The sequence below is a fragment of the Hippocampus comes genome, unplaced genomic scaffold, assembly GCF_001891065.2.
Source record: "Hippocampus comes isolate QL1 unplaced genomic scaffold, H_comes_QL1_v1.1 scaffold22, whole genome shotgun sequence".
NCBI classification, from domain to species: Eukaryota; Metazoa; Chordata; class Actinopteri; order Syngnathiformes; family Syngnathidae; genus Hippocampus; species Hippocampus comes.
This window is the reverse complement of record NW_017806175.1, coordinates 3352172-3378856: the sequence shown is the minus strand read 5'-3', so window position 1 is coordinate 3378856 and position 26685 is coordinate 3352172. Positions and strand designations below refer to the sequence as shown.

At 41.2% G+C, this 26685-nt stretch overlaps 1 protein-coding gene across 2 annotated transcripts; it reads right to left on the bottom strand.

Moving 5' to 3' along the window:
• Positions 1-1336: 1336 nt before the first annotated feature.
• Positions 1337-26053, bottom strand: LOC109532023 (guanine nucleotide-binding protein subunit alpha-11). Of its 2 annotated transcripts, none has more exons than XM_019896603.1 (7): positions 24919-26053; positions 12087-12271; positions 11173-11327; positions 9170-9298; positions 5713-5842; positions 4034-4187; positions 1337-3554 (listed from the first exon to the last, which is right to left on the bottom strand). In XM_019896603.1, the coding sequence occupies exons 1-7, from the start codon at positions 25052-25054 to the stop codon at positions 3364-3366; spliced, it is 1080 nt and encodes a 359-aa protein (XP_019752162.1). In that variant the 5' UTR covers positions 25055-26053; the 3' UTR covers positions 1337-3363. The 2 variants fall into 2 exon arrangements, with proteins under 2 accessions (XP_019752162.1, XP_019752161.1); XM_019896602.1 differs by lacking the exon at positions 9170-9298 and adding an exon at positions 9745-9873 and having other exon boundaries at positions 24919-26052.
• Between the last annotated feature and the right edge of the window lie 632 nt (positions 26054-26685).

The window sequence follows — 26685 nt, the reverse complement described above, 5'->3', positions numbered from 1 at the left end:
GAGACACCTTGGCCGGCTTTTTGACTTTAATATGAAGACGTCTGCATTATTAGACAAATGGGGCCCTTTTAAAGCAGAAGCCTTTAGCAAAAAAAAAAAAAACACTGCGAGGGCGTTGAAATGTCAGCAAAGCGAACAAGTGAAGAGGTAAAGGGAATCGAGTCGAGATGCTTGCTTTTTGTCTTGTAAAAAGGCAAAATGTGACGAAAACAAAAAGCCACCTGGAATGTTACATATAGGCATCTGTGGTTTAGATGCCCCCCACCCCCGCACCCACAATCTCCCCCACCTCAATCACACAGCACTGTTACCTACCAAAGCTGCAAATAGTAGCCCTTGTCATAACAAGGTGATGACAACACACCTGAATTACATCTTCTGAAGAGCTATAGAGCAGGGTTTCCTCAACTGGATCAACTCAAGTGGCCAAATTGAAAGGCGCTTCTTCCCCCAGCCCGCTCACCAAAATACATCACTGCCACATACTGTACACGGAACCAGAGCAGGAACTCATTACAAAGAATCAAAAAGCCCTTTGCCGAGAAAATATCTGACCCCAGAATCAGTTTGGGGAACCCCGCTCTAGAGAAAGAGTAAAAACATCGAGAGACACGATATGGGATTGGTACCAACAGTCAACATATTCTGTTTTAAAATTAAAAAAATTCAAGAATGCGCCGACAGTAAATATTCAACCACTAGATGTGTTTTTGAGTTAAATTTTTTTTTTTTGTCTTTTTCTGATTTTTGCATAAAGCGTGAGAATTTTCAAAAACAGACTGCTTGAATGTTCGAAAGATAAAACACATCTTCGCCGGTAAAATAGCTTGGGTATCTTACAGCAGTATAAAAGCCACAGTCTCCTCGTTGGAGCTCGACACCGAGAAGATCCCATACAGAGGAGAAAAAGAAAAACAAAATCAATCAACCACTTTTCAAGTCATTGATCAAATGTGCCAGTTAAACACCGAAAAAAAGCTGAAGCAATGCAGTTGAATGAGAAGCAAAATTGGCTGCACAACTACTACTACTAATAATAATGAATGTATTGAAATGAAACGGTGTGATTAGGGATGTCGCTTCCACCATTAGAAGAACGAAAGAAATCACAAGTTAAAAGGGAAATCGCATCAAAAATCATCATCAATCGTTGTTACAGGTGCGGCTGTTGTGAAAGCGCTATCAAAATAATGATGTATTCAAAGTATGTTCTATGCACCCAGACCAGTCTAAACAGGGTCTTCTGCTTAATACTGTGTTTGGGGAATATGAATTAAACAGATATATCTATTGATTTTTAGCCAACTCGAGGGGGGGGGGGCGGGGGGGGCGCGCTGCCATTTTGTCTTGTACTGCCACTTTCTGTCGACTGAAAATGACATCACAGTGCCTAAGGGCTCAGCTTGCTAACACCATGTGACCAACCCCAGAAAACAGGTGAGCGTGCGCAAGCTAAGCCCTGAGGCAAAGTGATGTCATTTTCAGCCGGCGGCAAATGGCAGTACAAGAGAAAGTGGCACCCCTCCCCGCCGAGATGAATAAAACGGGTGGATATATTATTGTAAAGACAATTTTTGACTTGACTTCCCCTTTAAAGGAGAGGATTGTTATGCCATAAACAGATTGATATGGCAGTACGGTGAACCCCAGTATTCATGGAGGATCGGGACCGACCCTGGCCGTGAATAGAAAATATTTACGAGTAATTAAAACCTGAAAAGGTTTGTAAAAGCAATATTAAATTATTAAAGCATTTTTTAAAAATAACAATTGGTCTCAAGTATTTAAATACATGGAGGAAAAGGACCACTTTCGGTTGGATTCTTAATTACTAATTCAAACAAATTGCTAGGGCTTGCCCACCTTAATAAAAAAAAAAAAAAAAAAAAAAAAAAAAAAAGTTAATGTGAAATCTTAAACTTTTCCTTTGATCTTGGTGAAAATGCACATTTGGTAGGCACGTTTATGACGAGTGTCAAGAATTTATACCTAATCATTAGTGGAGTGCTTGTGATTCAAGAAATTGTAAGTCTATGCTATTTTTGTTTAAAGTGGGCATTTTAAAATTATTTTGCTTTTTTCCAGGAAGTCCTTAAACAAACTCCTCCTAGATTTTAACCACGTATACTAGACCAGTAAATACCAAACACTGTGCCAATTCCATGAATGTTTTTAACACTATTTGTATTCTACAAATCATATATTGTTATTCATCCATTTATGTCGGTGACGTATAGTGACAGGCACAATAATGTAATGCTTTACCACTAGATGACAGAAAATACAATTAACCTGTGTATCCACATTTTGCCTTTTATGCAACGGAATAAAAGCGTTGTGCTCATCTAATCAGTATCTGTACTTGCTATGACATTTTTTCTTTGGTGGTATGCCATCAGACGTTTTTCTAATGTACAACAAAGGTTGGGAAACGCCGCACTCGATAGATCGACAAAATTAAATTTCGAATTTGAGTTTGCATCATGTGGTCGCAGGACTCTAATAAACTCGAGATTCATAGGAAAGCACTACTTACGGAAATAGAAGAGACAACTCCCCTGCTCTCGCCGGCGCGCCTCATAAATTTAACACGTCTCAAGAGGCAGAGAACTGCATGGCAGACCGACTCCCACTCCTGCACTAAGGGAATACTGGCAACATACTGTACAGTATTTCTATTTACAAAAAACAAACCAGAAATGTGGAGTCAATTTGGCAACGCAACTGTGGAGCGATTCGCAGTAAATGTAGTGGTAGTGCTGTCTTAAAGGGGTATTAACACTTGAAACGCCAAGAGGGCAGTGTGTGTGAGGGGGTTACAATCCTTTTGAGTGTAGCCACTGTAATTACAAAGTAGGCAAAAAGTAGATAAGTCATCTATGTGTAAGCAAAACTATTTACATTCGACAGAGCAGGTGCGCTCTGGATTGGAGGGCATTCCTTTTTTTTTTTTAAAAACACCAACTGATATATTCTTTAATATGAGCACACTGTAGTCGAGTACAGCATGCACGGTGTACACAAGTCGGGAGAAAGCCCTTTGAACCGGAAAGTCTTTGACATGGGCCACCCTGTGACACACAAGCACTGCTGATAATATAGTACTGTAGGTTCAATCATGAATTCCCACCATAGAAAGGCTCACGTGATGTGTACACTGTGATGAGCAACACAAGACACCCAAAAAAAGAGATAGCGAGTGTGGAGCGAAGCGCATGACTATGTTCCATGCAGACATGTATGTTCTAGAAGTGGATAATTTTGTGTGTGTGTGTGTGTGTGTGTGTGTGTGTGTGTGTGTGTGTGTGTGTGTGTGTGTGTGTGGCTTGCTCTCTCTCCTCTCTCTCTCTGTCACAGAGCACTTCACACCAGGTTGTACTCTTTGAGGTTGAGCTGCAGGATGGTGTCTTTGACGGCAGCAAAGACAAAGCGGATGTTCTCCGTGTCGGTGGCGCAGGTGAAGTGCGAGTAGATGATCTTGTCGCTGTCCGGGTTCAAGTCCACAAACATTTTCAGGATGAACTCACGACCTGCCAATGGGTCACGCTGAGGGCCTGGCAAAATAAATAAACAAACAAACAAATAAATCACGCCACAGCATGTTAAAAAAAAAATACAATCAAAAATTATTTTAAAAAGTACAACTGTATGCTGAGAAATCTTGGACTTTTAACGATGGCAACAATGAACATCCCTGGAATAAAACAGATTGTGTTTGCTGTAATGTCTTATTTTGTGGATTCGTGGATGACTTAATTCTGGAAAATTTAATTTCACTGTGGACCTAATAAATACTCCAATTAGTGGAAGTCAGGGGAGATTTCAATGTAGTTCCCCCTTCTAGCCACACGGTGTCACTATATGACCAAAAGTAATCTTTGTACAGGTCACCAAAATGTTTTGCTATTCTTTAAGCGTTTGTAATGTCCATACAAGCATAAATAAGGAAATACTCGCAATCAGGAAATTGGCATGTCCCAACACCTCCAACTAAACAGCCAATGTAACTTAATTCAAAGGAAGAAAGCAGTACCGTCAAACTCCGGGAAGTAGTCCACCAAGTGAGAGTACATGATCTTCTCCTCCAGCAGGTCCCTCTTGTTGAGGAAGAGGATGACGGAGGAGTTTTGAAACCAAGGATATGTGATGATGGTCCTGAACAGCGCTTTGCTCTCCTCCATGCGGTTCTGGAAATGCACAAAAGGTTAGGAGAGTGAGAGGATGACAAAAATACTAACTAGAACCCAAAATAGCAACACGTTATTAACACACATGGACCTAATTTGAGGAATTTTGATCAGAATCTGCCACGGTCCAACTATTATCACTTAAAGATTATCCTAAGCGATTATCCTGAGGTGTGGGGTGTGTTACGAGTGATTCCGCGCTGACAGTAGTAAATAAACATTGAATATTGACAACAGCATCTCCTTATGGGTGTGTAGTCAAAGTGGGGTACACACATGCCGATTTATTGTGTTAAATTTAAGCATTTTTGCTCTTACGGTCAAAGTCGTCAAAGGCCCGATTATCATATGACTCAGAGATTATTCTGAGGTTCGGGTTGTGTTACGAGTGATTCGAGATGACAGTCGTCAATGTTAAATCTGTTCAATATTTATGATAGTAAATCTTGGTATGTGTGTAATTAAAACGGTGCATACACATTGATTATGCTATTAAATATAAGCATTGCCCCCTTGCCAAGCAAAATCTTCAAATGGGACGTGAAATGGCAACGATATCCAATTGGAAAGTTTGCTGAAGTTGGTGCTTTAACCAAACACCAAGAGAGGCGCAAATTGTTGACTGTTTAGATAATGTGTCGCGCAGGTCATTTATCACAATGTTATGAAGAAGGGGAAGTGGCTGCATTCAAAAGAGGTAAAAGAGAAGCTAATAGTTTGCGTAGTTTCTTCTAGTTTTATTCCTACTACTACTACTACCAACACCAGTTTATTTTTTTTCTGCTGGTCTGGACACCACGAGGAACCATGCTGCCTCTCACAGGACAATCTCGGTAGCGCAACAATTACTGTGTGTGGTGTGCTGCGTTGGTCATCTGGAGTACACACAATAAGTAGTACAAGTAAGAAAATAGTTGCCATTTTTTTTCCTTATCAATGGGGGGAAAAAAAGTTCAGAATCTAAATCAATATGTTTGTATCTCAGCTGAAGACAAACACCGCCGAAGAATACTCACAATTCAACACAAGCACTTTCAAAATTCAAATACTTGTACACACAAGAAATGTAGCGAGTGCTAATATAAAATACAAAAAGAGAGCCGGTGATGTGACGAAATCGGAGGGATGTGAAAGCAAAGCATCCAGGGTTTGACTGGTGTGCAAGGTCGGAGGCTTTTGTCTCAGACCTGTCAACACAGCCAGCTTAATCCCTGCACACTCTGATGCCAAAACACTGCTTAGTCACTCAGAAACACCTTAACACCGCCACCACAACGGTCAAGTGTCAATGTCAATGTATTTATTTAAAAAAAAAAATTATCATAATAATCAGACTAACTCATGGAGTTGTGAAGGAAAAATATCAAGGAAAATATTGCTCTTTGGTGTGTGTGTTAATTTCACCGCTGTGTACAGCACTTTGGTCAACTGCGCGTACTGCGAAAGTAGATTGGAATTGCCAGGAAAGACAATACTTCTCCAAAACATTTGCTTCAACTCATGACGTCTGTATGACATCTCTCACCTCGTTGTCCGACTCCACCAGCACCTGATCGTACTCGCTGAGCGCCACCAGAAACATGATAGAGGTGACGTTCTCGAAGCAGTGGATCCACTTCCTCCTCTCCGACCGCTGGCCGCCGACATCCACCATCCTGAAACGGGACGCGGGGAAGCAAACACAACAGAAAAGAACATTAAGAAAGCTTCGCCGTAGATATATCGTAATAGTAATGACATGAAGAGGCGCATGCATTGATGAAACTGATGAAGTGTCAATCAAAGGAAACTTGAGAGCTCACGTGAAGTGAATCAATTGAATTTAAACATAGCAGTGACTGAAAATGTTGAGGGAAAAGTGGCAACGGAGCCACCAGCCAAAGATACGTTCCAATTCAAGACAAGGATGCGCTTAGCATGCAGTAAATGAAGAGGTGCAAAAGGACATCCATCTTTCAACAAAGATTTGGATCAAGTGGTCGGTGATTACCATGTTAATAGCACAGAAAACAAGGCAAAAAAAAAAATCTACAGAGACAGTGTATGTTTATATTTTGCGGTTCTATGTACACAGGAAAAAAAATGAGCACTTTGTTTTCATGCCAGGTACCACTAAAGGTATATGGCCTGAAAAATATAACAACCACGACAAAACATAACTGATCTCATAATACTTTATGTCCTACTTGGCATGCTTAAGCTGAATTGTATTCCCAGTAATTTTGTTTCCTATCAAGAAAACCACATTAAATGGCTCGATATGAGCTCTTCAATGAAACTATTATGGACTATTTTTGTTGTCATTATATTCCTCCAAAGCGATGTACCTGTAGTTGGACCAGGCATTAAAAATGACCATAACACAAAAACAATGATGGTCAAATATTTTTTTTTCCTGTGACTGTATGTATGTATGTATGTATGTATATATGTATGTAAGTAGATAGGATGTTTCTGAGAAGTGCTTGACATCTCTGTTGCATGAGGAAGGGGGAAAAAAATCTGACAAGTGGACTGCCATTCCAGCAAAGAACCATTTGGCTCGGATTTTAATCTTTTTGAAAATCATCCTCCACATCGTAGTTAGCCATTGACAGATAAGTGGTCGTGGTGGCTTTCAAGAGGCCGACAAGAACCTTTAACCTTTAAAGGAACGTCAGATTTTTGCTCTCAAGAACTTGCTGTGCCGGATTTTTTTGACAACTGGGCTATAGTGCAAGCGTAGCAAAACAGAAGCATTTTCTTACAAATGAAGTCTGTCTGCCTATTTATGAATGGTTGTGCCCTGCAGGGTGTATCCCGCCGACTGCTCAAAGTCAGTAAGTCGCAAAGTACTGGCTACGTTCTTAGTTGTCCTCTATGTTCGTTAAGACTGGGCTATGAGGTAGGGTGAAAAAAAAAAAACTGCTTACAAGAAAAGGCTTCCATAGCCTATCAGATGGTATCTCACTGTGCAAGTAGATCTCAAATGGTCACAACACTACTGCTCATCTATGAGCAACGAGCACAAGCACCATAGAAAATGGATGGGAATTTCACTTGATTCCCCATCATTTAACACTTGAACAGGTAGAAGAAAAAAAAAAAAACCTTGATATCACAAAGGGGAAATCAATAACGAGCGGCAAACACAACAAGCTGGCTCAAATAACTCCACATCAGACACCCTCCTATTCATCCTCTAGCGAGAATGAGTGACCCACTTACAAGATAGACTCCCCTCCTATGCTGGATGAGCCAAGAGAAATGACATCTTCAAAGCCAATTAAAAAGAGCAGGAAGTATGAATGTTTATGAAAGGCTGCCTTGTTAGCATTGGATGGGTGGGGGTTGTGGTGGGGGAGTGGGGGGGGGTCATCATTGGCGTATCACACATATGTGTGTTTGTTACTGTCATGGATTGCGGGTAACATGCTCCATATTAACGCAACTAAACAATCCATGTGCTTCAGTGAATACAGCCCGACACCTTTGTCGTCCCTCCCCAAATCATGTTTGTATTTTTGGCCTCTTCAATAAACGCAAAGCCATTGAGAGCGTGTAGTGAGTCACCATCAGCAGCAGCAGCCGGGCCGAGCGAAGCCTCTCAGATTCGCTGCAGCGGAGTGGCCCGGGAAGCTCTTGAGTGCAACCACGTTGCAGTTATTTCCAGCCTTGCCAAGCGTAGGAGGCGGCGGACATGATGGCTTCCAATCGATTTGCACTCTACTGTAATCACTCTTGCTTGTTCGCTACATCCATTTCTAGCTTCTCTCTTGTCTTGCAGGAGAAAGGAATGGAAGCTGTTCTATGGATTGGCGGCTGGACTGTTAGTGGGCCAAATCTTGAAAGGATGTCGAGCGCAGAAGCACAAAAATGGGCTGTTGTGTAAAATCTTTTCTTGGCAAGCTTGCGAATATTGAGGGAACATAAATCCAGTTGCAGCTCAATGAATTTTAAGATGGTGAAATTTGATTTCGGTTATTGAATTTTAAAAAGTACAGTAATCCCTCGTTTATCGCGGTTAATGGGGACCAAAACCACCCGCGATAAACGAAAATCCGCGAAGTAGCGACCAATTAACATAGACAGGTAAAAAAAAAAAATTCTTTTAAGTCCGCAATAAGCTGCAAAACAGCGAGTCACATAGAGCAACATATACAATACTGTACTCAAGTATATTTAAAAAAAAAAAGAAAAAGTTTGATGTTTGAAAAAATCCGCGATGCACTGAAGCCGCGATAAACCAACCGCAAAGTAGCGAGGGATCACTGTACATGTGTGCACATATATATTTATTTTATGTAGCCATACAGAGACATAAATAGATATATCTATGGCACATTTAATGACAAGCACATTCAAATATATGTAGAATGACAAAAAAATAATTGCATCATGCCCTATTGGTCCACCAAAATCTACCCATCCTTTAATCGTTTCACACCCCACGTATCAGAAACTGTATCAAACCATATTTTGTGGAGAGATGCGCACGCACACATACACACACGCCTGCAACCAATAATCAATTTATCTACCCATTACTTTTTTGAACAATCAGTCATATCATTATTTTTAACTGACAGCACAGAAAATTGCACAAATGAAGATCCCAGAGCTTTTAAAGTCTGAATTATAATTATTATATACCAATATTATTTTAACACAAAAGTTGTCATCAAAAATCTTTGCAATAAGCCACGGACGACCAGAAAAAAAACATTGACATTTATGCCTTACAATATCAAGCACATAAGCATAATAGCAGATAATTTCATAAAAATATCATTTCAGAAGAGCTTATATATCAAAATATTAGCTCTGTCCAGAAAAGAATTAAACTCGTAAATCAAAGGATCAGGATGCATCGAGAAGTGCAATGGGCTCATAGGAGGGACGTTAGACATGCTCTCGGTGTTATCAACGGCATGCCGTTTGTTCATCAAATGCAAACATGGGCGGGCTGGAGTTAGTCAAAGCGGTGCAATTCTTTGGTCTACCTGAAAATGATGCTTTGCAAGTCGAAAGGGTATTCTATAATCCCAGTGGTTGGGATTCGAACCCTAAGCACATCCTGTTGGGTGGGTAGATAGGAAGATTCAGCGATACGATCCAGATCGCTAAGATAGCTGGAGACAGGATGGAGAGCGAAAGAAACGACAGAGAGAGAGAGGAAAGAGAAAGGGAAGCATAAGAGCAGATAGCACACAAACCCTCCAAAAAGCAAGTGGATCAGTTCAGATGTAACCAAAGGAAACATTCCCGAGCACCACAAGGGGATTAGATGAAATTTTGTGCCAGAACCACCAAAAGAATTTTAGCTTCATCCGTGATGGCAGCTCCCAAAGACAGAATTTCACTCTTTGAAAAAGCTTGACTCGAACATGAGCAATTGGCTACACCACATGCCAACCTCCTGACATGCACTGTAGGCCTGGACTCTAGTCTTTTGGGAGGTCACCATCAGGGATGCGTTTACGTGCAGCCTGAAGCTAGCTCATGGCGATAGCGGCGTCGGCGGTTCACGACCGGGCCAACCAGAGACGTCATGGGCGGCGCTCGGGGCCACCAGTACCTGAAGATTATATTCTCCAGGTCAAACGGGTACTCAATGATGCCGGTGGTTGGCACTCGAACCCGCAGCACATCCTGCTGAGTGGGCACGTACCCCGACGTCGCTATTCTTTCTAAATCGCTAAGGTAACTGTGAATTGGGGGGAGGAGGGACATATGACAAGGAGGCACACATCATGGATACGGACTCGCCACACACGACATCAGGTACACCTCCAATGTAACTATTGACATTTTTTATTTTTGATTTGGTTTGTAGTATCACTCGGACAGATGCCATCAGCATTTGACAGTTTCAACCTCAATATTTGGAAGCCCTTACCCCTGTTGCACAATTCCCACCTAGTACGTTTTTCTGTCCATGACTGCAGCTCATCGGTAGATGGATAACAGGCAATTTTTTTTTCTCCACCCAATAATTATGGATAGGCAGCGTTTGTGAACAACAGCTCTTACTTTAATGTCTCCTACTATTGCGTAATGACAGATATAATCGAGGACAGAAAAACTTTTCCAGCTGGCGATTTTGCAACACTGCCCCATTGTCCGCTGGTGAGCCGTGGGCAAGGGAAGGATATGCAGATAAAAACTGCAAAGCCTAAGCTGTCAAATACTGACGGCCTAACTAACATCTGTTCAATTGATACTTCTGGAATTTTGGGACACGCTGTATGTTCATGAATGTGGTGTCACTTTGCACCGCATCACACAGTCAGCTGTTTCGAATATCTTGTCTCCCTCATGCAAATTTCAAATTCTGTGTAAAAATCTCAATAGATTCCACAGGTGTACATAATGTGGCTGGTGAGTGTCATGCAACAATCCAAAACATGGGTGGGCAAACTTTAGTGTTCATTCGCCACACAATTTTAACAAATTCATTCTGATATCTTTTTTTTTAATTTTAATAGTTCTAATGATAATTATTACATTAAATAAAATGTTTGTTTTATTCTTTACAAAAACACATGAACCACCTATTTAATGAGATACATCAATTAAAATATATACACAAAACAAATAAATATTTTAAAAAATACTGCAAAATTAATGCAACTAAAAAGGCCTTTCTGACCATTTTATTTACCAACACCGCGAGACAGATATGGTGTAAATATTCAGCAACGACATCGGTCACATCGAATTATCAAGCCAGTTTACGGCGGCCAACGATGGCGAGCAACCACTGCTCTTGAATGGTTCAGGTTTGTATCCAAACATTCTAGTGCCAAAATGGCGCATTACCCATTGAATTCTTCGTCCACAATTGCTATATTAATCAGAGTACCTTGTTTTTGACTAGAACTGGCATGTAAAAATTATTCTTTCAAAATAAAACCATTTGGGTTTAGTTCGCCTTTAAGCATTGGACGCGTGCGCGTTTCTGAAGTACACTTGAAAAGAGAAAAGAGAAAAGAGACAGACGTACTATTTGGTGGAGTCCGAGAGCTGGTACTCTCTCCTGCGGTCATAGGCCTCCTGGATGCCAGGGTCAGCCCACAGCATCTTGATGGCGCCGATGTACGGCTGATCGAACGACGTCACCATCTCCACGTCCACTTCGCGCACCAGCTGCGCATTGTTCTGAGAGGCAAAAAGGGGTCATGCTAATACAACGCTCGGAGAAAAGGCCTTTGGTTTTGGTCGATCGTCAACATTACATTAAATATCCAAAGTTGGCAGCTCTTTGTTTATTAAAACTAAGTAACTGTTAGTCACAATGCAAACTACATGAATGTGTAAATATTTGATTGATGCTTAGCGTGTTTTCATTATTTATTTTAAACATCATGTTAAGACAACAATAAGTAAATATGTAGAACTGCATTCTGTTCAGAATCATAACTACTCATTGTGGACTTCGAAGGAGTGAAGGAGTTAAGTGGGCCAGGCTGAAAAAAATTAATTGTTCATGCTAGAATTATTTTCAAATTCCATTATGAGAATAGTTGTGTTTTTGCGGGGTAAAAACTGTATTAGAACATGTTCATGTTTTTTGTTTTGCTCCAGAACAGACAAAATGTGTGCATAAACATTTCAAAGTAGTAACATTGATAATTACCTTATGCTGATGTATGTCATTATTTTTTTAAACACATACTTAAGTATAACTTGATGACATTTATATTATTGCATTGCACACCCTTTTTCTTTGAGAAAATAAAACTCTCATAAGTTTAAAAAAAAAAAAAAACTTTCCTCGTAAGATTCGGACATAATTCTTAAAATATTTTGTTTGTTTTTATTATTTTTTTTGTGTCCGTAATAGAACTGATTTGAGTTTGTAATTGAACAGCATCAATTTCAAACGAGTTAAAAGTGGGACTTTTCAACAGGACGTACTTTGTTCTGTTCGAACTTGTATGGTATCTTCAGGGTTTCGGTGGCCCGGATCATGGACTGCATGGACGTGAAGATGTTCTGGTAGACCAGTTTGGTGAAGCCCTTCTTGTCCTCATCGGTGTAGCCCGAGCCGTGAATAATTCGCATTTGCTTGATAAAAGTGCTCTTGCCGCTCTCACCGGTACCTGATGGAAGAAATAAGAGGATCACAACTGAAACGAGGACCATAAGCGGGGCTCCGTGAAACACTTTCCTGCTCCTGTTGGGAAGTATGAGGGGAAAATAACACACCACCCCATGTCAATACACGATGACATTTCTGTCAAGGAGCGCAAACTCAAGTACAAAATTGAGTCCATAAAGAGCTGTGCGAAGTAAGCCGACCCTGCGAGTCAGACAGCTGCTCTTCTTTTGATGCCATCTGAATTTGTGCGGTTAAAACGCTGCCGTACTTAGCGACAGGATGACCTCAGTGGCCAACCTCCATCCTGGCGCTGGTACACACGACTGTGAAGGAATTTGCACCATCACGCCCTCGGGCATCAGTCCAAGCCCTCCATGCCAAACTGTCTGTGTAACAGACTTTAAAAAATAAATAAATACTGCCAGCGTGTACACTGTTATTTGTGTGTGGAGAGCTGCTGAAGCAAAAGTACCAATAAAATATGACAGCTGTATTAGATAGCATTTGTAGCAAAGTAAAACAACACAATTCCATTGAGGATTGTATTTCGATTTAAGCGGTGAAATCTAGTGGAGTGGGTAATTTAATCACATTTATGGTCAGACATTGGCTGAAAAGTAAAGTATGTAAAAAAGTCAAGAAAAAAAAAACTACAAAAAGGAGTCAAGTCTGTCTTGTTTCATTAAAACCAGGGCTGCAGCTATGTAATATTTTTAGAGTCAAATACTCTACCGATTATACCACCAATTTATTGGATGTAAATTGAACTTGCAATATGAAATACATTTTTAAAATCAATTGTTCGATAGATTATCCCACTTGCTGAAAGCGGTGGGGCCTGGCCTGGTGAGTGATATGGGCGGCATCAGTGCACGACAGAGTTGATTTGGCTGTTGTGAGCTCGGGTTTCGTGACTGGCTGTTAAGTGGCTAACTGTTAGCCAGTCTGCATGCTGTTGAGTGCCTGCATGAGATGTAGCCATAGGAGCTCATGGAGGAATATGTTTATGACGTGTTAATTTTGTTACCGTTGGTTCAAGAAAGTAACTGAGTGCACCGGTGACTGTGTCTATCTCTGACCACTTGTGGGGGCATTGTAATACAGTCTGACTAGAGCAGGGAGGCTATATTAAACCATCGAACACTGACACCTTAACTTTGTGATCGTAGACATGCTGTTGCGGTACGTAAGTTGGGGTTTGCAGTAGGCTCATTATAGTGTGACAGGATCCCAAACTGGACATTCTCTGTATATCACTGACTTTTTAGTCCTGGCTCACTGCCATCAAGAAAACGTAGTTTCCACACGGAGTGTATCGTCAGCCTGCAGTCAACAGTCAGTGTGGTAAAATGAGAACTGTCAAGCAGAGATTTTGCTTCAACTTATGTAATCAAAATTATGCGAGCTGGTTGATTAATCGTTTTTCAGCCCTACTACTTAGTAATCTATTAACGCAGGGACAAGGCAGAGACATCGCATCCCACAATCAGCTAATTAGACGCTAACAGTGCATGACCAAAAAAAAAAAACAAAACAAAACAAAAACAAAAAAAAAAAAAAACAGTTGTCAAAATGCTGACAGTGACGATTGCGTTCAACATAACAGGGAAAGTGAGTGTGAACTTGTCACTTATAACTTTGCCTTCCTGGCATTCTCTTTCATTCAGGCATGGTCCAGCCTCTGTTTAGGCTCTGATACGACAACTTGCCGTGTTGACTCTTTGCCCCGATTCTGCGGCGACGCCGTTTATACGAAACACCAACAGATAGGGCGTAAGCATTTTTTGCTTTTACAGACTTTGTAAGAGGGATTCAAGGTTAGTTGAAGTTGAATATAAAATGATTATCTCATGTGTCTGTGTGTGTGCACGCGAAATGGCTTCCAAACAAAGGCTCCATCCATACATAGCATATTAAGTTCTCAGTTCAATTTACCGCAGAAAAGTGCAGATAAGTAGGTCAGCCAAAGTGGGTTTGCCTTGTAAGAGCATGTGTGTCGATAACGATGAGAGTAACAATCAATATTTGTTTGGGCTCTCACATGGTCTAAAACAAAAGTGAGATCACCTGTGTTTGCGGCTCTGTGTACGTATGTGCGACTATTTTAAGACTACTTTTGACCCTGCTGAACCAAACCAGTAGGCGGGTGAAGAGTAATGCGTATCATCATCTATCCACAGAAGAGCCTTCAGCTACCGTATTTTCACGACCCTTAGGTGCACTTAAAAGTATTACATTTTCTCCAAAATGGACGTGGTGCCTAATAACACAGGTCTAAGGCTTTATTTCCGACTGAACATAGAAAATGTACAGCATTAATAAAAGACTGCGATATGTCAAATGGGACTAACAAATAGAAAAGTATACAAAATAGACTACAGGAGTGACTGGTGTGCACTTTCCGGCATGTTGTATGTGCCCGAAACATGTGGGAAAACAACTAATCTTCCTTGCTTCACAGCTGTTCACACGACCCACTCTGCGACACCGTTCAAACTCCCAAACGACGATATTTTACTCTTCCTATCAGCCGGGTTACGATGCCGATTGCAGATACATCAGGTACTGAATAAGCACAGCTCAGCGTTCGTCTCACTTCACTTCCTGGTCCGAGTCTCACGAGATTTGCCACGAGATTATCCAACACTCCTTTTAAAGTTACAATTTTCCATTTATCAAACGAGGCAGCGTTCACAATAACAGTCTTAGTAATGTTCACCTGCTTATATATGCCAAAAGAAAACCCTCCCAAAAGACATTGTCGTGAATGGTAAAAAGCCTAATGAAGGAATGGTTGACCAAGTGTTACAGCAGGTAACAGCGCCCTTTTCTTTTTTTTTTTTTTTTTAAAACCACCCGTCTGAGAATCAGCTGTTTTACTGCCGCCATGGTGCCGCGTTACAGGCAAAGAAAAGTTGAGGTATGTTATTAAACGTTGAAACCTCTTTCTTTGCAAATATCTCATGTTACAATATGGGCACCTGCGCCTTATAGACAAGTGAGGCTTATGTGTGTACAAAATGTTTTTTCTTTAAAAATGTACTGGGTGCGGCTTATAATAAGGTGCGCTCTATAGTCCGGAAATTACGGCAAGTCTTTCTTCTGCTTCTTCCTCTCCAAAGTCAACTGCTCTCATGTCTTTCACTACATCTAATCAACCTTCTCTTAGGTGCTCCTGTAGCTGGCTGGCCTGGCGACTCAATCTCCAAACACATAAAAGTGGAATCTCTTGCAGGCATGACGAGCTCGGTTCAACAGATCCCATTGTTCCTGTGCGTGAGTGGAAAAGTCAGCAGAAGCATTTCTCACGGTCAAGCTACTGTACATTCACTGGTGCTACTCCTTAGGGTTCATGCTAGTTCCCATGGCAACCCCAGCTCCGGACTCATAAATACATGGCAGACAACACTGGATGATAGGCTTCGTCATGTCTCCATGGAGTCAAGGCAAACATGCAAGCCTTTTTTTTCTCCGCTCTCTCTCTCTCTCTCCATACTTTGGATGGAGGTCAAAAAGTGTAATGTACATGATAACAGACTCATTCATAAAGAGCATTATGTCACTACATGTACAATGTTCTGTACTGTATGCTATCTGTACATTTGTACATTACTCGGTATAACTGAGTACACTCCAAGAGTTCTCTCCGGAAAAAAAACCTGAGACCCCTCTTGGATAAATGCTTCTGGGATCATTTTCAAAAAGATGACAATGTAAAAGCGTTAAGATGAATAAGATGTCGGCTTCTTGCTTGAGAGCAGCAATTCTGGTGAGACTTCAGTTCAGTGAGCATAGAAAAGCATTAAATGCACAAGTGTATTTTTTGCTGCTCCTCTGTGTTGTTTTCTGATACCACCCGGAAGAGTACGAGTGTGGAACTTATTAACAATGTCGTACTCATGTTGTAGTCCTGGCTGCTCCATACAATATGGCCAAAGTCAACACGAGTAACTGAATAAAAACTGACAGGACAGTGAACATCCATTTATTCGGGGTTAGCCATTCACAGATTTAATGAGGGCAACCAATCTCCTGTTATTTACTGAAAAACTCACCTTGACAGTTTTTGTGCTCAAGCCAAAGCAATAACATTTACTGCTTTGATGTAATTTGTTGGTATCTCGGCGTCAACTGTCAACGACTGCAAGCATGTTGAAGGAGTTTCATTTAGACACAAGTAGTGCTTTGCTGCCACCCGTGGCCTAGTAAGGAAATTATAAACATCTTCGGGGCCATCATTTTACTCATGGATGGTGCACTACAATCCCTCCTTCTACATGTTTGTCCATATGTGGCTTTTGAATTTCATGATGATTGTTTTTACACATATTCGCAGTCAACAGTCGTACATTCACTCGCTAACTCCAAACACAAATCTAACAGGCGCTGATTAAGACATTTTGATCCATCTCGAGTGGGGTGGCTGTCATGAATACTGCCCTCTGCCGTCAACTGAAATTTGCATCTAAGTGCCATCAGGTTCGCAAACCGAACTTCGCGGCTCACCTGCGTTCTAGGTTTGATCACATAACATTAACAATGCGAGTCAGAAGGCGTTCTGACGTCAATTCCAGTCGACAGCAGAGGGTGGTCGAATGTTAAAATGAATGAACAAGGTGGATTAATCGGTTTAATTCTTATTCTCCTAGCGCAATAGCAATCTGAATATCGTGTTTAGACTAGCTGGGGCGCACAGAACATATTGCTTAGAAAATCTTTGCCTTGACTAGTGTTAAAAAATGTTACTTAAAGGTGTTAGAAAATGTTCAGATTGTGACAGTTTGAGGAAAAGGCGTTGAGAAATATGCACATAATACAGGTCAATTGTGTTTGACCTTAAAAGGTCCCGCTGTGTAATATATAATAAAATAACTCAAATGGTAAAAATGAGGCTTTCTAGCCATGAAAGTGTGAAAATCAAGCCGAAAACTAGTGTCAATAACATGAATAAGCAGCAACGCAATCAAATTTGGAAATACCTAGTAAAGTAAACCCACGCGGGCATCTTAAGATTCCCACCAACTATTGTATTAAACATTCGGCCAATGAAATTAAGCATTCACTCGCTAGGGGGAAGAAAAAAAAAACCTGGAAACGGATCCCATTCATTTGGCAGGGCTATCTGGAGGGCAAAACCGACATTTTAGTTATGATTTACATGAAGATCAATAACCAGGAGCACAGCGTGAGAGACCCAAGTTGAAAAGTAAAGAGAGTGGCGAGGTGCAAAATGTGACCAAAAAAAAATTTACACCCTGAGTAAATGATTCCCTAACACTCCCAACCAAGCACATCAAACAGGAAGCTATAGCCACTCTAGCTCAGTGCTAGCAAGGCTGGCTGGGGGCTTTTCTCCCTGTACAGAAACTAAATGGCTGTCAAGTGGCCCTTTTCGCCCGCGGGGACTTTTCCAGTGACACTTTTAGGAAGTGAACCTGCTTTCTGCCTGAAGGAATCCAGACCTAGCCATGACAGAAAAAAAAAAAAGCATTTTAAACTAAAAAGTGCTTTTCGGGCAGGTTTGTCTACCCCCTTTAGGCTAGTCACAAGTATGCAAGGATCATCCAGCAACTCATTAACTTTGCTCCGACAAAAATTGCCTTTGGTTATTAGATGTGTATTTGAGGCATGCATATTTTCACCGGTCTCTGTTGACAAGAATTAAAACATATCCTACGTTAGGGGTACTTCAGCAAATAACGGCAATATTTATGATAAATTAAGACCTGTCGTGACAATCTTTTCAGTGGTGAATTAAAGTATGCAGGATGGAGTCCAAAGCACGTTATACTTAATTATAAAAGATCATCTACCCCCCCCCCCGACCCCCCCCAAAAAAATTCCGGGAGCAATCATCCATTGTCAAATAATAGAAAATGATATATTTACAATATCCAACTTTGTAAATACACTGCACTTGGATTTGCACTCGCATAGGAAGAGGGCGTGAGTGAACAAATTAATTTCCCATGTTACCGTGAGATGAGAGAAGCTTTTCCACCTCCAAATCTCTTCCCACCATGTAAGACAGCCGAGACAAAACCTTACGGGACAAATTTAGGAAATGAAGAACAGTGGCTATCATAAAGTAAGAGTGGAGAAAACAAGAAAGGCTGTGACAATATACAGATGACAAAAAGAAAAAGAAAAAAAATGTCTCTGCATTATTTGTATTAGAGGTGCAACGATTAATACTTTCATCAACAACTAATGGATTGTTAAATTAATCGATAATTCTTTTTGAGAATGAATTCGTTTTGGGACCAGGACAGATTTTTTAAAAAATTCCAAATCCTCAGAATTTCAGCCACAAGAGCAAATATTTACAGATTCAGTAGTCCTCTGTTGTAGCAGACTGATTGATAGGGTTTTTTTGTTTGTTTGTTTGTTTGTTTTTTTCAAAATAGGACATTTGCAACATCAGTTTCACTTGGAAAAACACTTTTGCAGATTTTCTGATGGATGTTACGGACTAAAACTGCAAGTGAATCATAATTAATGATGATTTGTGCCTTTTCTGCACTGTCAATTTGAAATAATATCCTGTTTTTGAAGAATGGGATGGAAATTAAAATGTGTTTCTCCATTAATTATTCAGCAGATTAATCAATTATTAAAACAATTGTTCGTTGCGGCCCTAATTTGGATAACTTCTAATGTCATCATAGGAGAGAGTGTGCATTGTCTTTAGGGATATCCACAGCCCTCATCTTTTTTTTTTAATGGGGGGGGGGGGGGCATCCACGTGATGTCACGCTGGCTTGCTCACACATGTGGTGGAAGAACGGAATCGTCTAACAGCCATTCCTGCTTCTATCTGGAACACATTGTCAGCATCGACTTTCACTACCAAGCATGGAAAAGCATCAAATATAGAATATGAATGTATCAAGTAGAACCCTTCTACACAATCTGCTTTTTTAAAAAACGTTGTCTTAGAGGCAGGACAGCACAAGCGTGCGAGGGTGTTCTGCAACCAGGTTTTAAACTTCAACACCCCCACATTCACTTCTCCCGTCCTGTTGTGTTTAACGCTGTCGGACGGACACGTCACAAGAGATCCTGACGCTGTCATGCGTCTAATTATCAGATTGCAGGATGCTGAATCTCGGTGAGAAAACACAAACACACACACAGCTGTGTCAATATCCCACTTTTCTGGTTTATGTGTAAAAAGGCAAAGTCGGTTAAGAGCCCTCCGTTACGGCTCTGGCGTGGCAATTTGGGGGCGATCTTTGTGTAAAAGAGGCTACAGAGCGTGCGAATTGCGAGAGCACACCACAGGATGCAGTTTTCACCAAAAATTCCTTGCATACTTTTCCTTCTTGAGAACTTACAATTAAATTATTTGTCCCATTTTGGTTGCAGCTTAATCCAATGCCACTCGGATTTCCCAAAGGACATTTTCAACATCTCTCAAACAATGAAGAGTAACTTTTAAGGTATAAAAAGGAATTCTAACAAGTTATTCGCCATGTCCCCAGCCATTCCAAGCCAGGGTTGTGTGAGATTTTTTAAAAAATAAATGAGGCCAATGCAAATTTCCATTTTTTTTTTTTTTGCCCACCATGAACGTGACCTTCAACCCGTGAAACTCAATTAAACATGTTCTTAATCTTTGACAGGGGATGTAAAATTTACTGTGGTTGCACAAGTGTGCACACCCTCTTACAAACCCATGTTGAATGAGAGGCAGCGCATACAAAAACTCCCGCTTTTGATGAAACCAAAATAGATCTTAGCGGTTCGGTATTATTTTTCTTTCTCGAACATGCATAGTATGTCACAGGTTTTGGACTATTCGTTACAATGCATTGAACCAAAGGTTCAACATTTTGGCGGTAATTCCAAACGGTACATTTGGCGCAAACATTAACTCAACCCCAAAAGAACACCAAACCTACAGTCAAGTATGACAGTGGATCCATCACACTCGAGGGGGCTGTTTTTCCAAGAGCTGGAACTGGGGCATGAGACATGGTGAAGGGAATTAATGAACAGTTGGCGCTAGACTGTTCACCTCCGATTGTGAACAGGCACCTTGAGACCAACATATTAATTTCATCGGTAGTTCGAAACGACATCAGAGAGATAGAGGGTCCAAAATCACATTCATATCGCCTAAATCAATCAAAAATGAATTTGTGTAATTTCTCCAAGACCGTTTACGGAACCGTTAAGGGTGGAGATCATCGACAGAGTAGTTTTTTATAAAGACAGTCCTGGGGCTAGTTTACCACCGGGGCTCAGTACCCATCCCAAAGTCTAACACATATCTGCTGAAAGTCAGGGTGTGTCAATATGGGTTTGCTCAACCAACAGAGCTGCCAGACAAATAGTGCACGACTACAAACACATGCCTTATTACCACGCTGTGAAACGACATTTTTCACGAGTGGCCCCGACCTTTGGGAATGCAAACAGAGCACGTGGCACCAAATAACCCGTACATGAAACCCACCGCTCAAAAATCTTTTGGGGGTCATTTCACCCTGCTGAACAAGTGCGCTGCGCCTTAGAGGTTTGTGTTAACTTGAGCAGCTACCGATATTCCAAGCCATCAAACAAATAGGGCATACGTCCTGGGCTTACTGGAAGATTTAGGACTATAATGGCCATAGGCTGGCTCCATTCATGCAACATACTTGGGTGTTGCCTAAAAACAAACACTCATTAACCCAGATGTACCAACCTGTTTGAGCTGCACAATGTGCATGACAGATGCTCAGTCTCGGTATGAATACACTGTGTGAAATATAAATGTTAAAAGGCACACTTTGCCTTTTAATTAATGACGCCAGTCAATGTTTTCTTTCCCCATCGGTTCATTGCTGGTCTGCTCTTCGGTGACATCATTTTGTCTACAGCACTCAAGACAATTTTAGGCAAAGCCTGATAGCTAAGGCGCTCGATTTTTCATGAATGGGCTGCAATTATTAAAACGTGAAAGTGATCGAGATGCCATTTGACTTTCATTTTACGCACATTTGAGAAGTGGAAATATCTGGTGGCCACCAAAATACTTTAAGAAACAAATTACGCAACAGTTTTAACACTCCAAAAAGTGCTAACATCTTCAATTAGTGACAACAAAATAACACAACTTCAAATAAAAATGTTGAAGGCCTCATTTGCATCATAATGGGCGGATACAGCAGGTGACTTTGATTACCGGTATATTCTTACAAGTAAAAAGAATTTACCCACTGTTGAAGACAAGAAATATTCTCTTAATTTTGATGATCTTAAAGTGACAAACGACATAATCACCCTCTTACAGGGTGACCCAAAATGACTGCACCCAATATAAGTGCCAAGAATTGATTTATTAAACAAATTAATTTGATAACATGTCAATCCTCAAAATTTAAACTCTTTATTTCATGTGGTATAGACTTTAATCAACCTTCCCAAATGTGCTCCAAATGTCCACCTTCCAGTCTGCGCCTTATTTTGTCAATGACACGGACACGCTCCTCCCTTGCTGCAGAACCACCTTTGGTCGTGCTCTCCTCCCAGAAAGAAAAAAAAAAAAAATTTTTTTTCTCTGTTCACATGGCCATAGAAAAGAAAGCAAGACTGGTATGAGAAGCACAAACCACCGAGAAAAATTTTGCATTTCTTTTTTTCCCCCACAAAACCAATTTCACACGGCAACTCTTTGGTCCCTATTACCTGGGTAAGCTTCTGTTTGGATCTGAATTTTAAGGGCACTATGATCAAAATCCACGTCAGTGATAACTGGGGACTATCTCATTCCTAGCTGCATTTCTGGATTGATTTAGGGACTGCGAGCAACTGAGTCGGTGACAGCGTCGCCATTCTGAGCCACCCAAACCCCTCCAAAAATGAATCAGTGTCTGAACCCTTCAGCTTTAGAGCTAAGTTCTGAACAGCTCCCATGGTCCAGAATTTATTGACCAATCTGTAAACAAGGCTCGAAATAAGCAGTTTTGAAATGCAGTTTGTGAGGTAGAGTTTGCGCCTCATCACAACATGAAATTGCAAAACTGAGATTTAACCGCCGAGACGGTAAAATCAAAAGCTTTGCTGGTCTGGTCGCACGCGCGTCACTCACATCAACAGCCGGAGGTCGAGGCAAATATGGTACTACTTACGCCGCACCAGGTAGCTCGCAACAAGCTCCGGCTGGCTACTAGTGCATCTTAACACATTGCTGAGTTGGTAATCAAGGCATCAGTTATAGTGAATGAATTCCAATTATGAAAAGTGTTGTTCGCATGAATGGGATGACCAGGGAAGATGGAGAAGACATGCTAACGGCTGAGCTAACCTAAGATGGACATGTCATCGTGACATGCCAAAATGAAGTGTTTGGGTGATCGTGTAGACTTTTGACAGAATTCTGGCTGGGACCGCGTTCAAGCGCACTTGTTAACTTGGTGTTGGTAGCACTCAAGAGTCGAGTATTCATACTGGTATCGGTTTGGGGAGTAAAAAAATGGTCTTGACCATCCTTAGTTAACACAGTAGTAAACTCATTATTAGAGCAACGGAATGAAAAACAGTAAGTGTGACAATGAGCATCACTTCTTGTGCGAATGACTCGGAAACTTCGTATGTTGGGTCCGCCGAAAATTGAGGGTGCCCTGTATTGGTGCGTCGTATTTAAGGCATGATGCGGCCAGTGTGTACAGGAATTATGGGACATTATGGGAAATATTGGCTCTTCAAATGTGATGCCTGATGCAGCAATTTTTGCGGGCTCTCTGTGTGAGAGGCTTGTCGCATCCTCTGCATGACCACCTGGTTGCAACTTGCAACTACGCCAGGCTTTGTTCCTTCAAATTTAACGAGACAAAATGACTGCTAATTGAAGGCTACGAAGTGTGACTTGTTTCATTAGCGTCTGCACATACTGATACGTTTACAGTTCAAAGGAGACAGGGTGACACTTTGTACTTTTTCCTCTTTTACCCACCCAGCCAACTCGTGCAGATTTTACTGCTCAGACTGACCTTATATTCAATGATGAAATGAGTAAAGCTACAGGCAATTCAAATGCTTCTTGGTATTACACACGTGAGCGGTGGAATGCCATTTCATTGAGAACAAAGTGTCGGCACTGGAGTTTTAATCCAAGATGGTATCTGGATTAAGAGGCTCAGGACTCAGAGGGCTTCATGTGCTTCCTTCAATTTGCCAGATGACTCGTCATCACATTCGGAATATAGAAACAAAATGTGTACTGTGGGTCACCTCATTGAGGGCCTGTCTGTCACAGTCAAGCAGATAATCCCCCCCCCCCCAACAACCTTTTCAAGCCTTACAATGATCTTTTTTCTCCATTAAATATCAAGGAGAATACAGGAAGGTTGTTTCTCTTTTAATAATACACACCATAAAAGATTTCAAAATATCCTGCGAAAACAATCCGCAAAATGATTACAATCCTCGTAAATGCACGTCAGACCAGAAGTTGGCAATAATTCAACGCAAATTACGATAAACACCGAACACGTGTACCAACTATGACAATGGACATTTTTTTTCTTCTACATTTTTTGACTGGTGCTACGCAGCGATTTATAGTCCCAAAAAATACGGTAATACACTTTTTAAGACCACCAATAACACATCACAATTACAGAAATCAACAACACTATACAAAAACAAAATACAACAGCAACCAACTGTGACATGGTTATTTGGAGCGGTTCACAATGAACCTTTATCTAATAACGTGGCAAAAACATTGAAAACGCAAATAAATTATACCAATATAATACACGCTGATCGCGAGAACATTTTTTGCAAGACAAAGTTAGCCGTAACAGGTTATTTTTTTAGATAAATTCAGTGCTTAAGAAGAGCAGTCCACATCTTTATATCTCTGTTTCATGAAACATGGAAAAATTGAAATGGAAAAGCCACAGATTTATTTGCATTACTGGCAGAATTTGATTTATGATTCAGTTTAATTCCACTTTTTGGGTGGAATTTTCTGAAGTTGCCATAGTGAACGCTTAAAGATTGCAAGTCAAAGTATTTCGAAAGTTAAAAACTCTTCTACCATGAGGTAGATAAACAAAATGCCTTTCATATTAAAGCATAGGCAATTTGCCTTCATTTTATCATAAACTTAACCTATAAAACCATAACGTTAAAGTATATACATTTTGATTTGCAGAATATGGACCATTAACAGAGGTGATACCTCAAACAACCAAATTTGAACCACAAACACTACTTCCATTTCTGTTTTGCGAAAAAGATCATAGTGACCTGGGTCTGAACGATCCTGGCCTGAACTCCTGTTTCCTTTAGTGTACAAGACAGTAACTACAGTACTTTGTTTATTGTAGAAACTAGGGCAATTTTCTAGCAGCCACGGAAAAGAAAGGAGGACAAATTACTGAACACGTCGCACACTGGAACAGTTCACTTAAAATGGCGAGAGAGACCACAAAATGTCTTCTTATCAACTGTATCAACTAGTTGATGACATGTGGGGTCATCCAGATCACAATATGCCACAGATTTGCATATTCACAAGCCAGTCGGAATAATGACAATTTGGCAAGTGGATGCAATGTTTTGCATACCACAAGGTGTACTGACACGACATGACATGAAAACTGACCATTTTGGATCCTCTGTTACGAGGTGGAGGATGATTATGCTTACCCAACAATAGCAGCTTCAGCTCCCTCCTGGCGTCCCGTTTGTCCCGCCGCAGTTGCTTCTCGATCTCAGAGTTGATCCGTTTGGACTCCTTCGCCTCTTCGCTCAGGCAACAAGCCATCATGGAGTCAAGAGTCATCACCGCATGAGCCAGAAAAGCCCTGCCTGACAGACGAAGGGGGGAGGGGGGGAGGGTCGCGCCGGGCTCCGGAATGGCTCTCCAAGCTCAAGTCAATGGAATCCCGTTCGGTCGAATGGGATCTTGCTACTTTCTTTGCTCGTTGCCGGTGACAAATATTTGACAGCTTAAGACTTAAGTCGTATGCAAATTCGCAGTTTGCAAGAAAAAAAGACTTGTCGGAAGAATACGAGGGGAAAGCGATGTTTTAAATGGTGTACAAGACCATTTCATTTGTAAAAAAAATAAATAAATACTAGAAGCAACGAGCTAAACATGGGGGTGTGTTTAAAAAAAGATTTTTCCAGTGTGCCAACACCTTTTTAATCGTTCCCAGCACCGCTGCTCAATCGTGGAAGCTGAACGACTTAAACACGCACACACACACCCCAAAAAAGCCTGGTTTTAATAAACACTCGTGTCCCGGAGACAGCGGGACAGTGCTGACCGCCCCTGCCACATTTGTCGGAGCCCTCCCGCAAGCCTAGCCGCCCAGACCCCGACGCTTCACGCCCGCGCAGAGGTAGCAACCGCCTCCCGTCAGCCCGTCCATCTACCGCACACTCACGTCGTCGAGCTCCCGAAGCCAAACACTCGAGTTGCACATAAACAAACAAAAAAAACAAGAATTCCCCACTTTAAAAAATGATAATGGGCTAAGTTATGGGGGGTATGGATGGCTAAATAGACGAGCTAAGCAGTTAGCGAGCAACGTTAGCTTGAGCTAGCCATCCCGGGAATTGTAGCGAAAAAAAAGAACAAACTGCCGGGAGGAACTTCATCGCTTGGAAGCGCGCTTTGTCCAAACGCTCTCTCCGGGGGCCAAAAAGCCCGCAAAGTGTTGAATATTGACAGTCAAATTGGGTAATTCATCGTTCCTGGTGGAGCTTTTTTTTTCCTGGTTGGAATATCGCCCCTCCTCGTCATCCACTCCTCGTTCAGTGATGTCACGAGCTATTTAATTGACTGACAGACCGCTGCGCGAATGGAGATAAGCATATACAGAGAGCGAAGGCGGGACTTCAATTTGGGTTAAGATCACAATGTTGCAAGGTTGTGTGAGAAGACGCCTTCCTCCCTTTCCTTCTTCCCTTTCCTTCCTTCCTTTTTGGAGGCGTGTCAGCCTCCGGGCACACTCTGCTCTCACTTAGCTGCTTCTTCTGGATGATTACACTTAAGCCTGACAACATCGCCTTAATTGAAATCGTTGTACACATTAGTGTTAGCACGTTTGCCTCACAGTTATGAGATTCTGGGTTCTTATCTCGGTTTGTGGAGTTTGCATGTTTGCATGTACTGTGCATGTGCGTGTTTTCACCGAGTGCTTCCTCCAAATTCCAAAATTAAAAAACATGCATGGAAGGTTAAAGGAAGACTCCAAATTGTCCTTAAGCGTGAATGCTAGTTTACCTTTGTTTGTCCAGTAATTGTCTGGCAAACAGTCCAGACTTCAGTCAGTCAGTCTGACTTGTGGAATGTCTAATTATTCCAAGTGTCAGAGAGGAATAAAAAAAATCCTCTAAATAATGTTTATATAGCCATTAGTAAAATGATTCGGAATAATTTCATAAATATTTAGTGCAGTACATGTC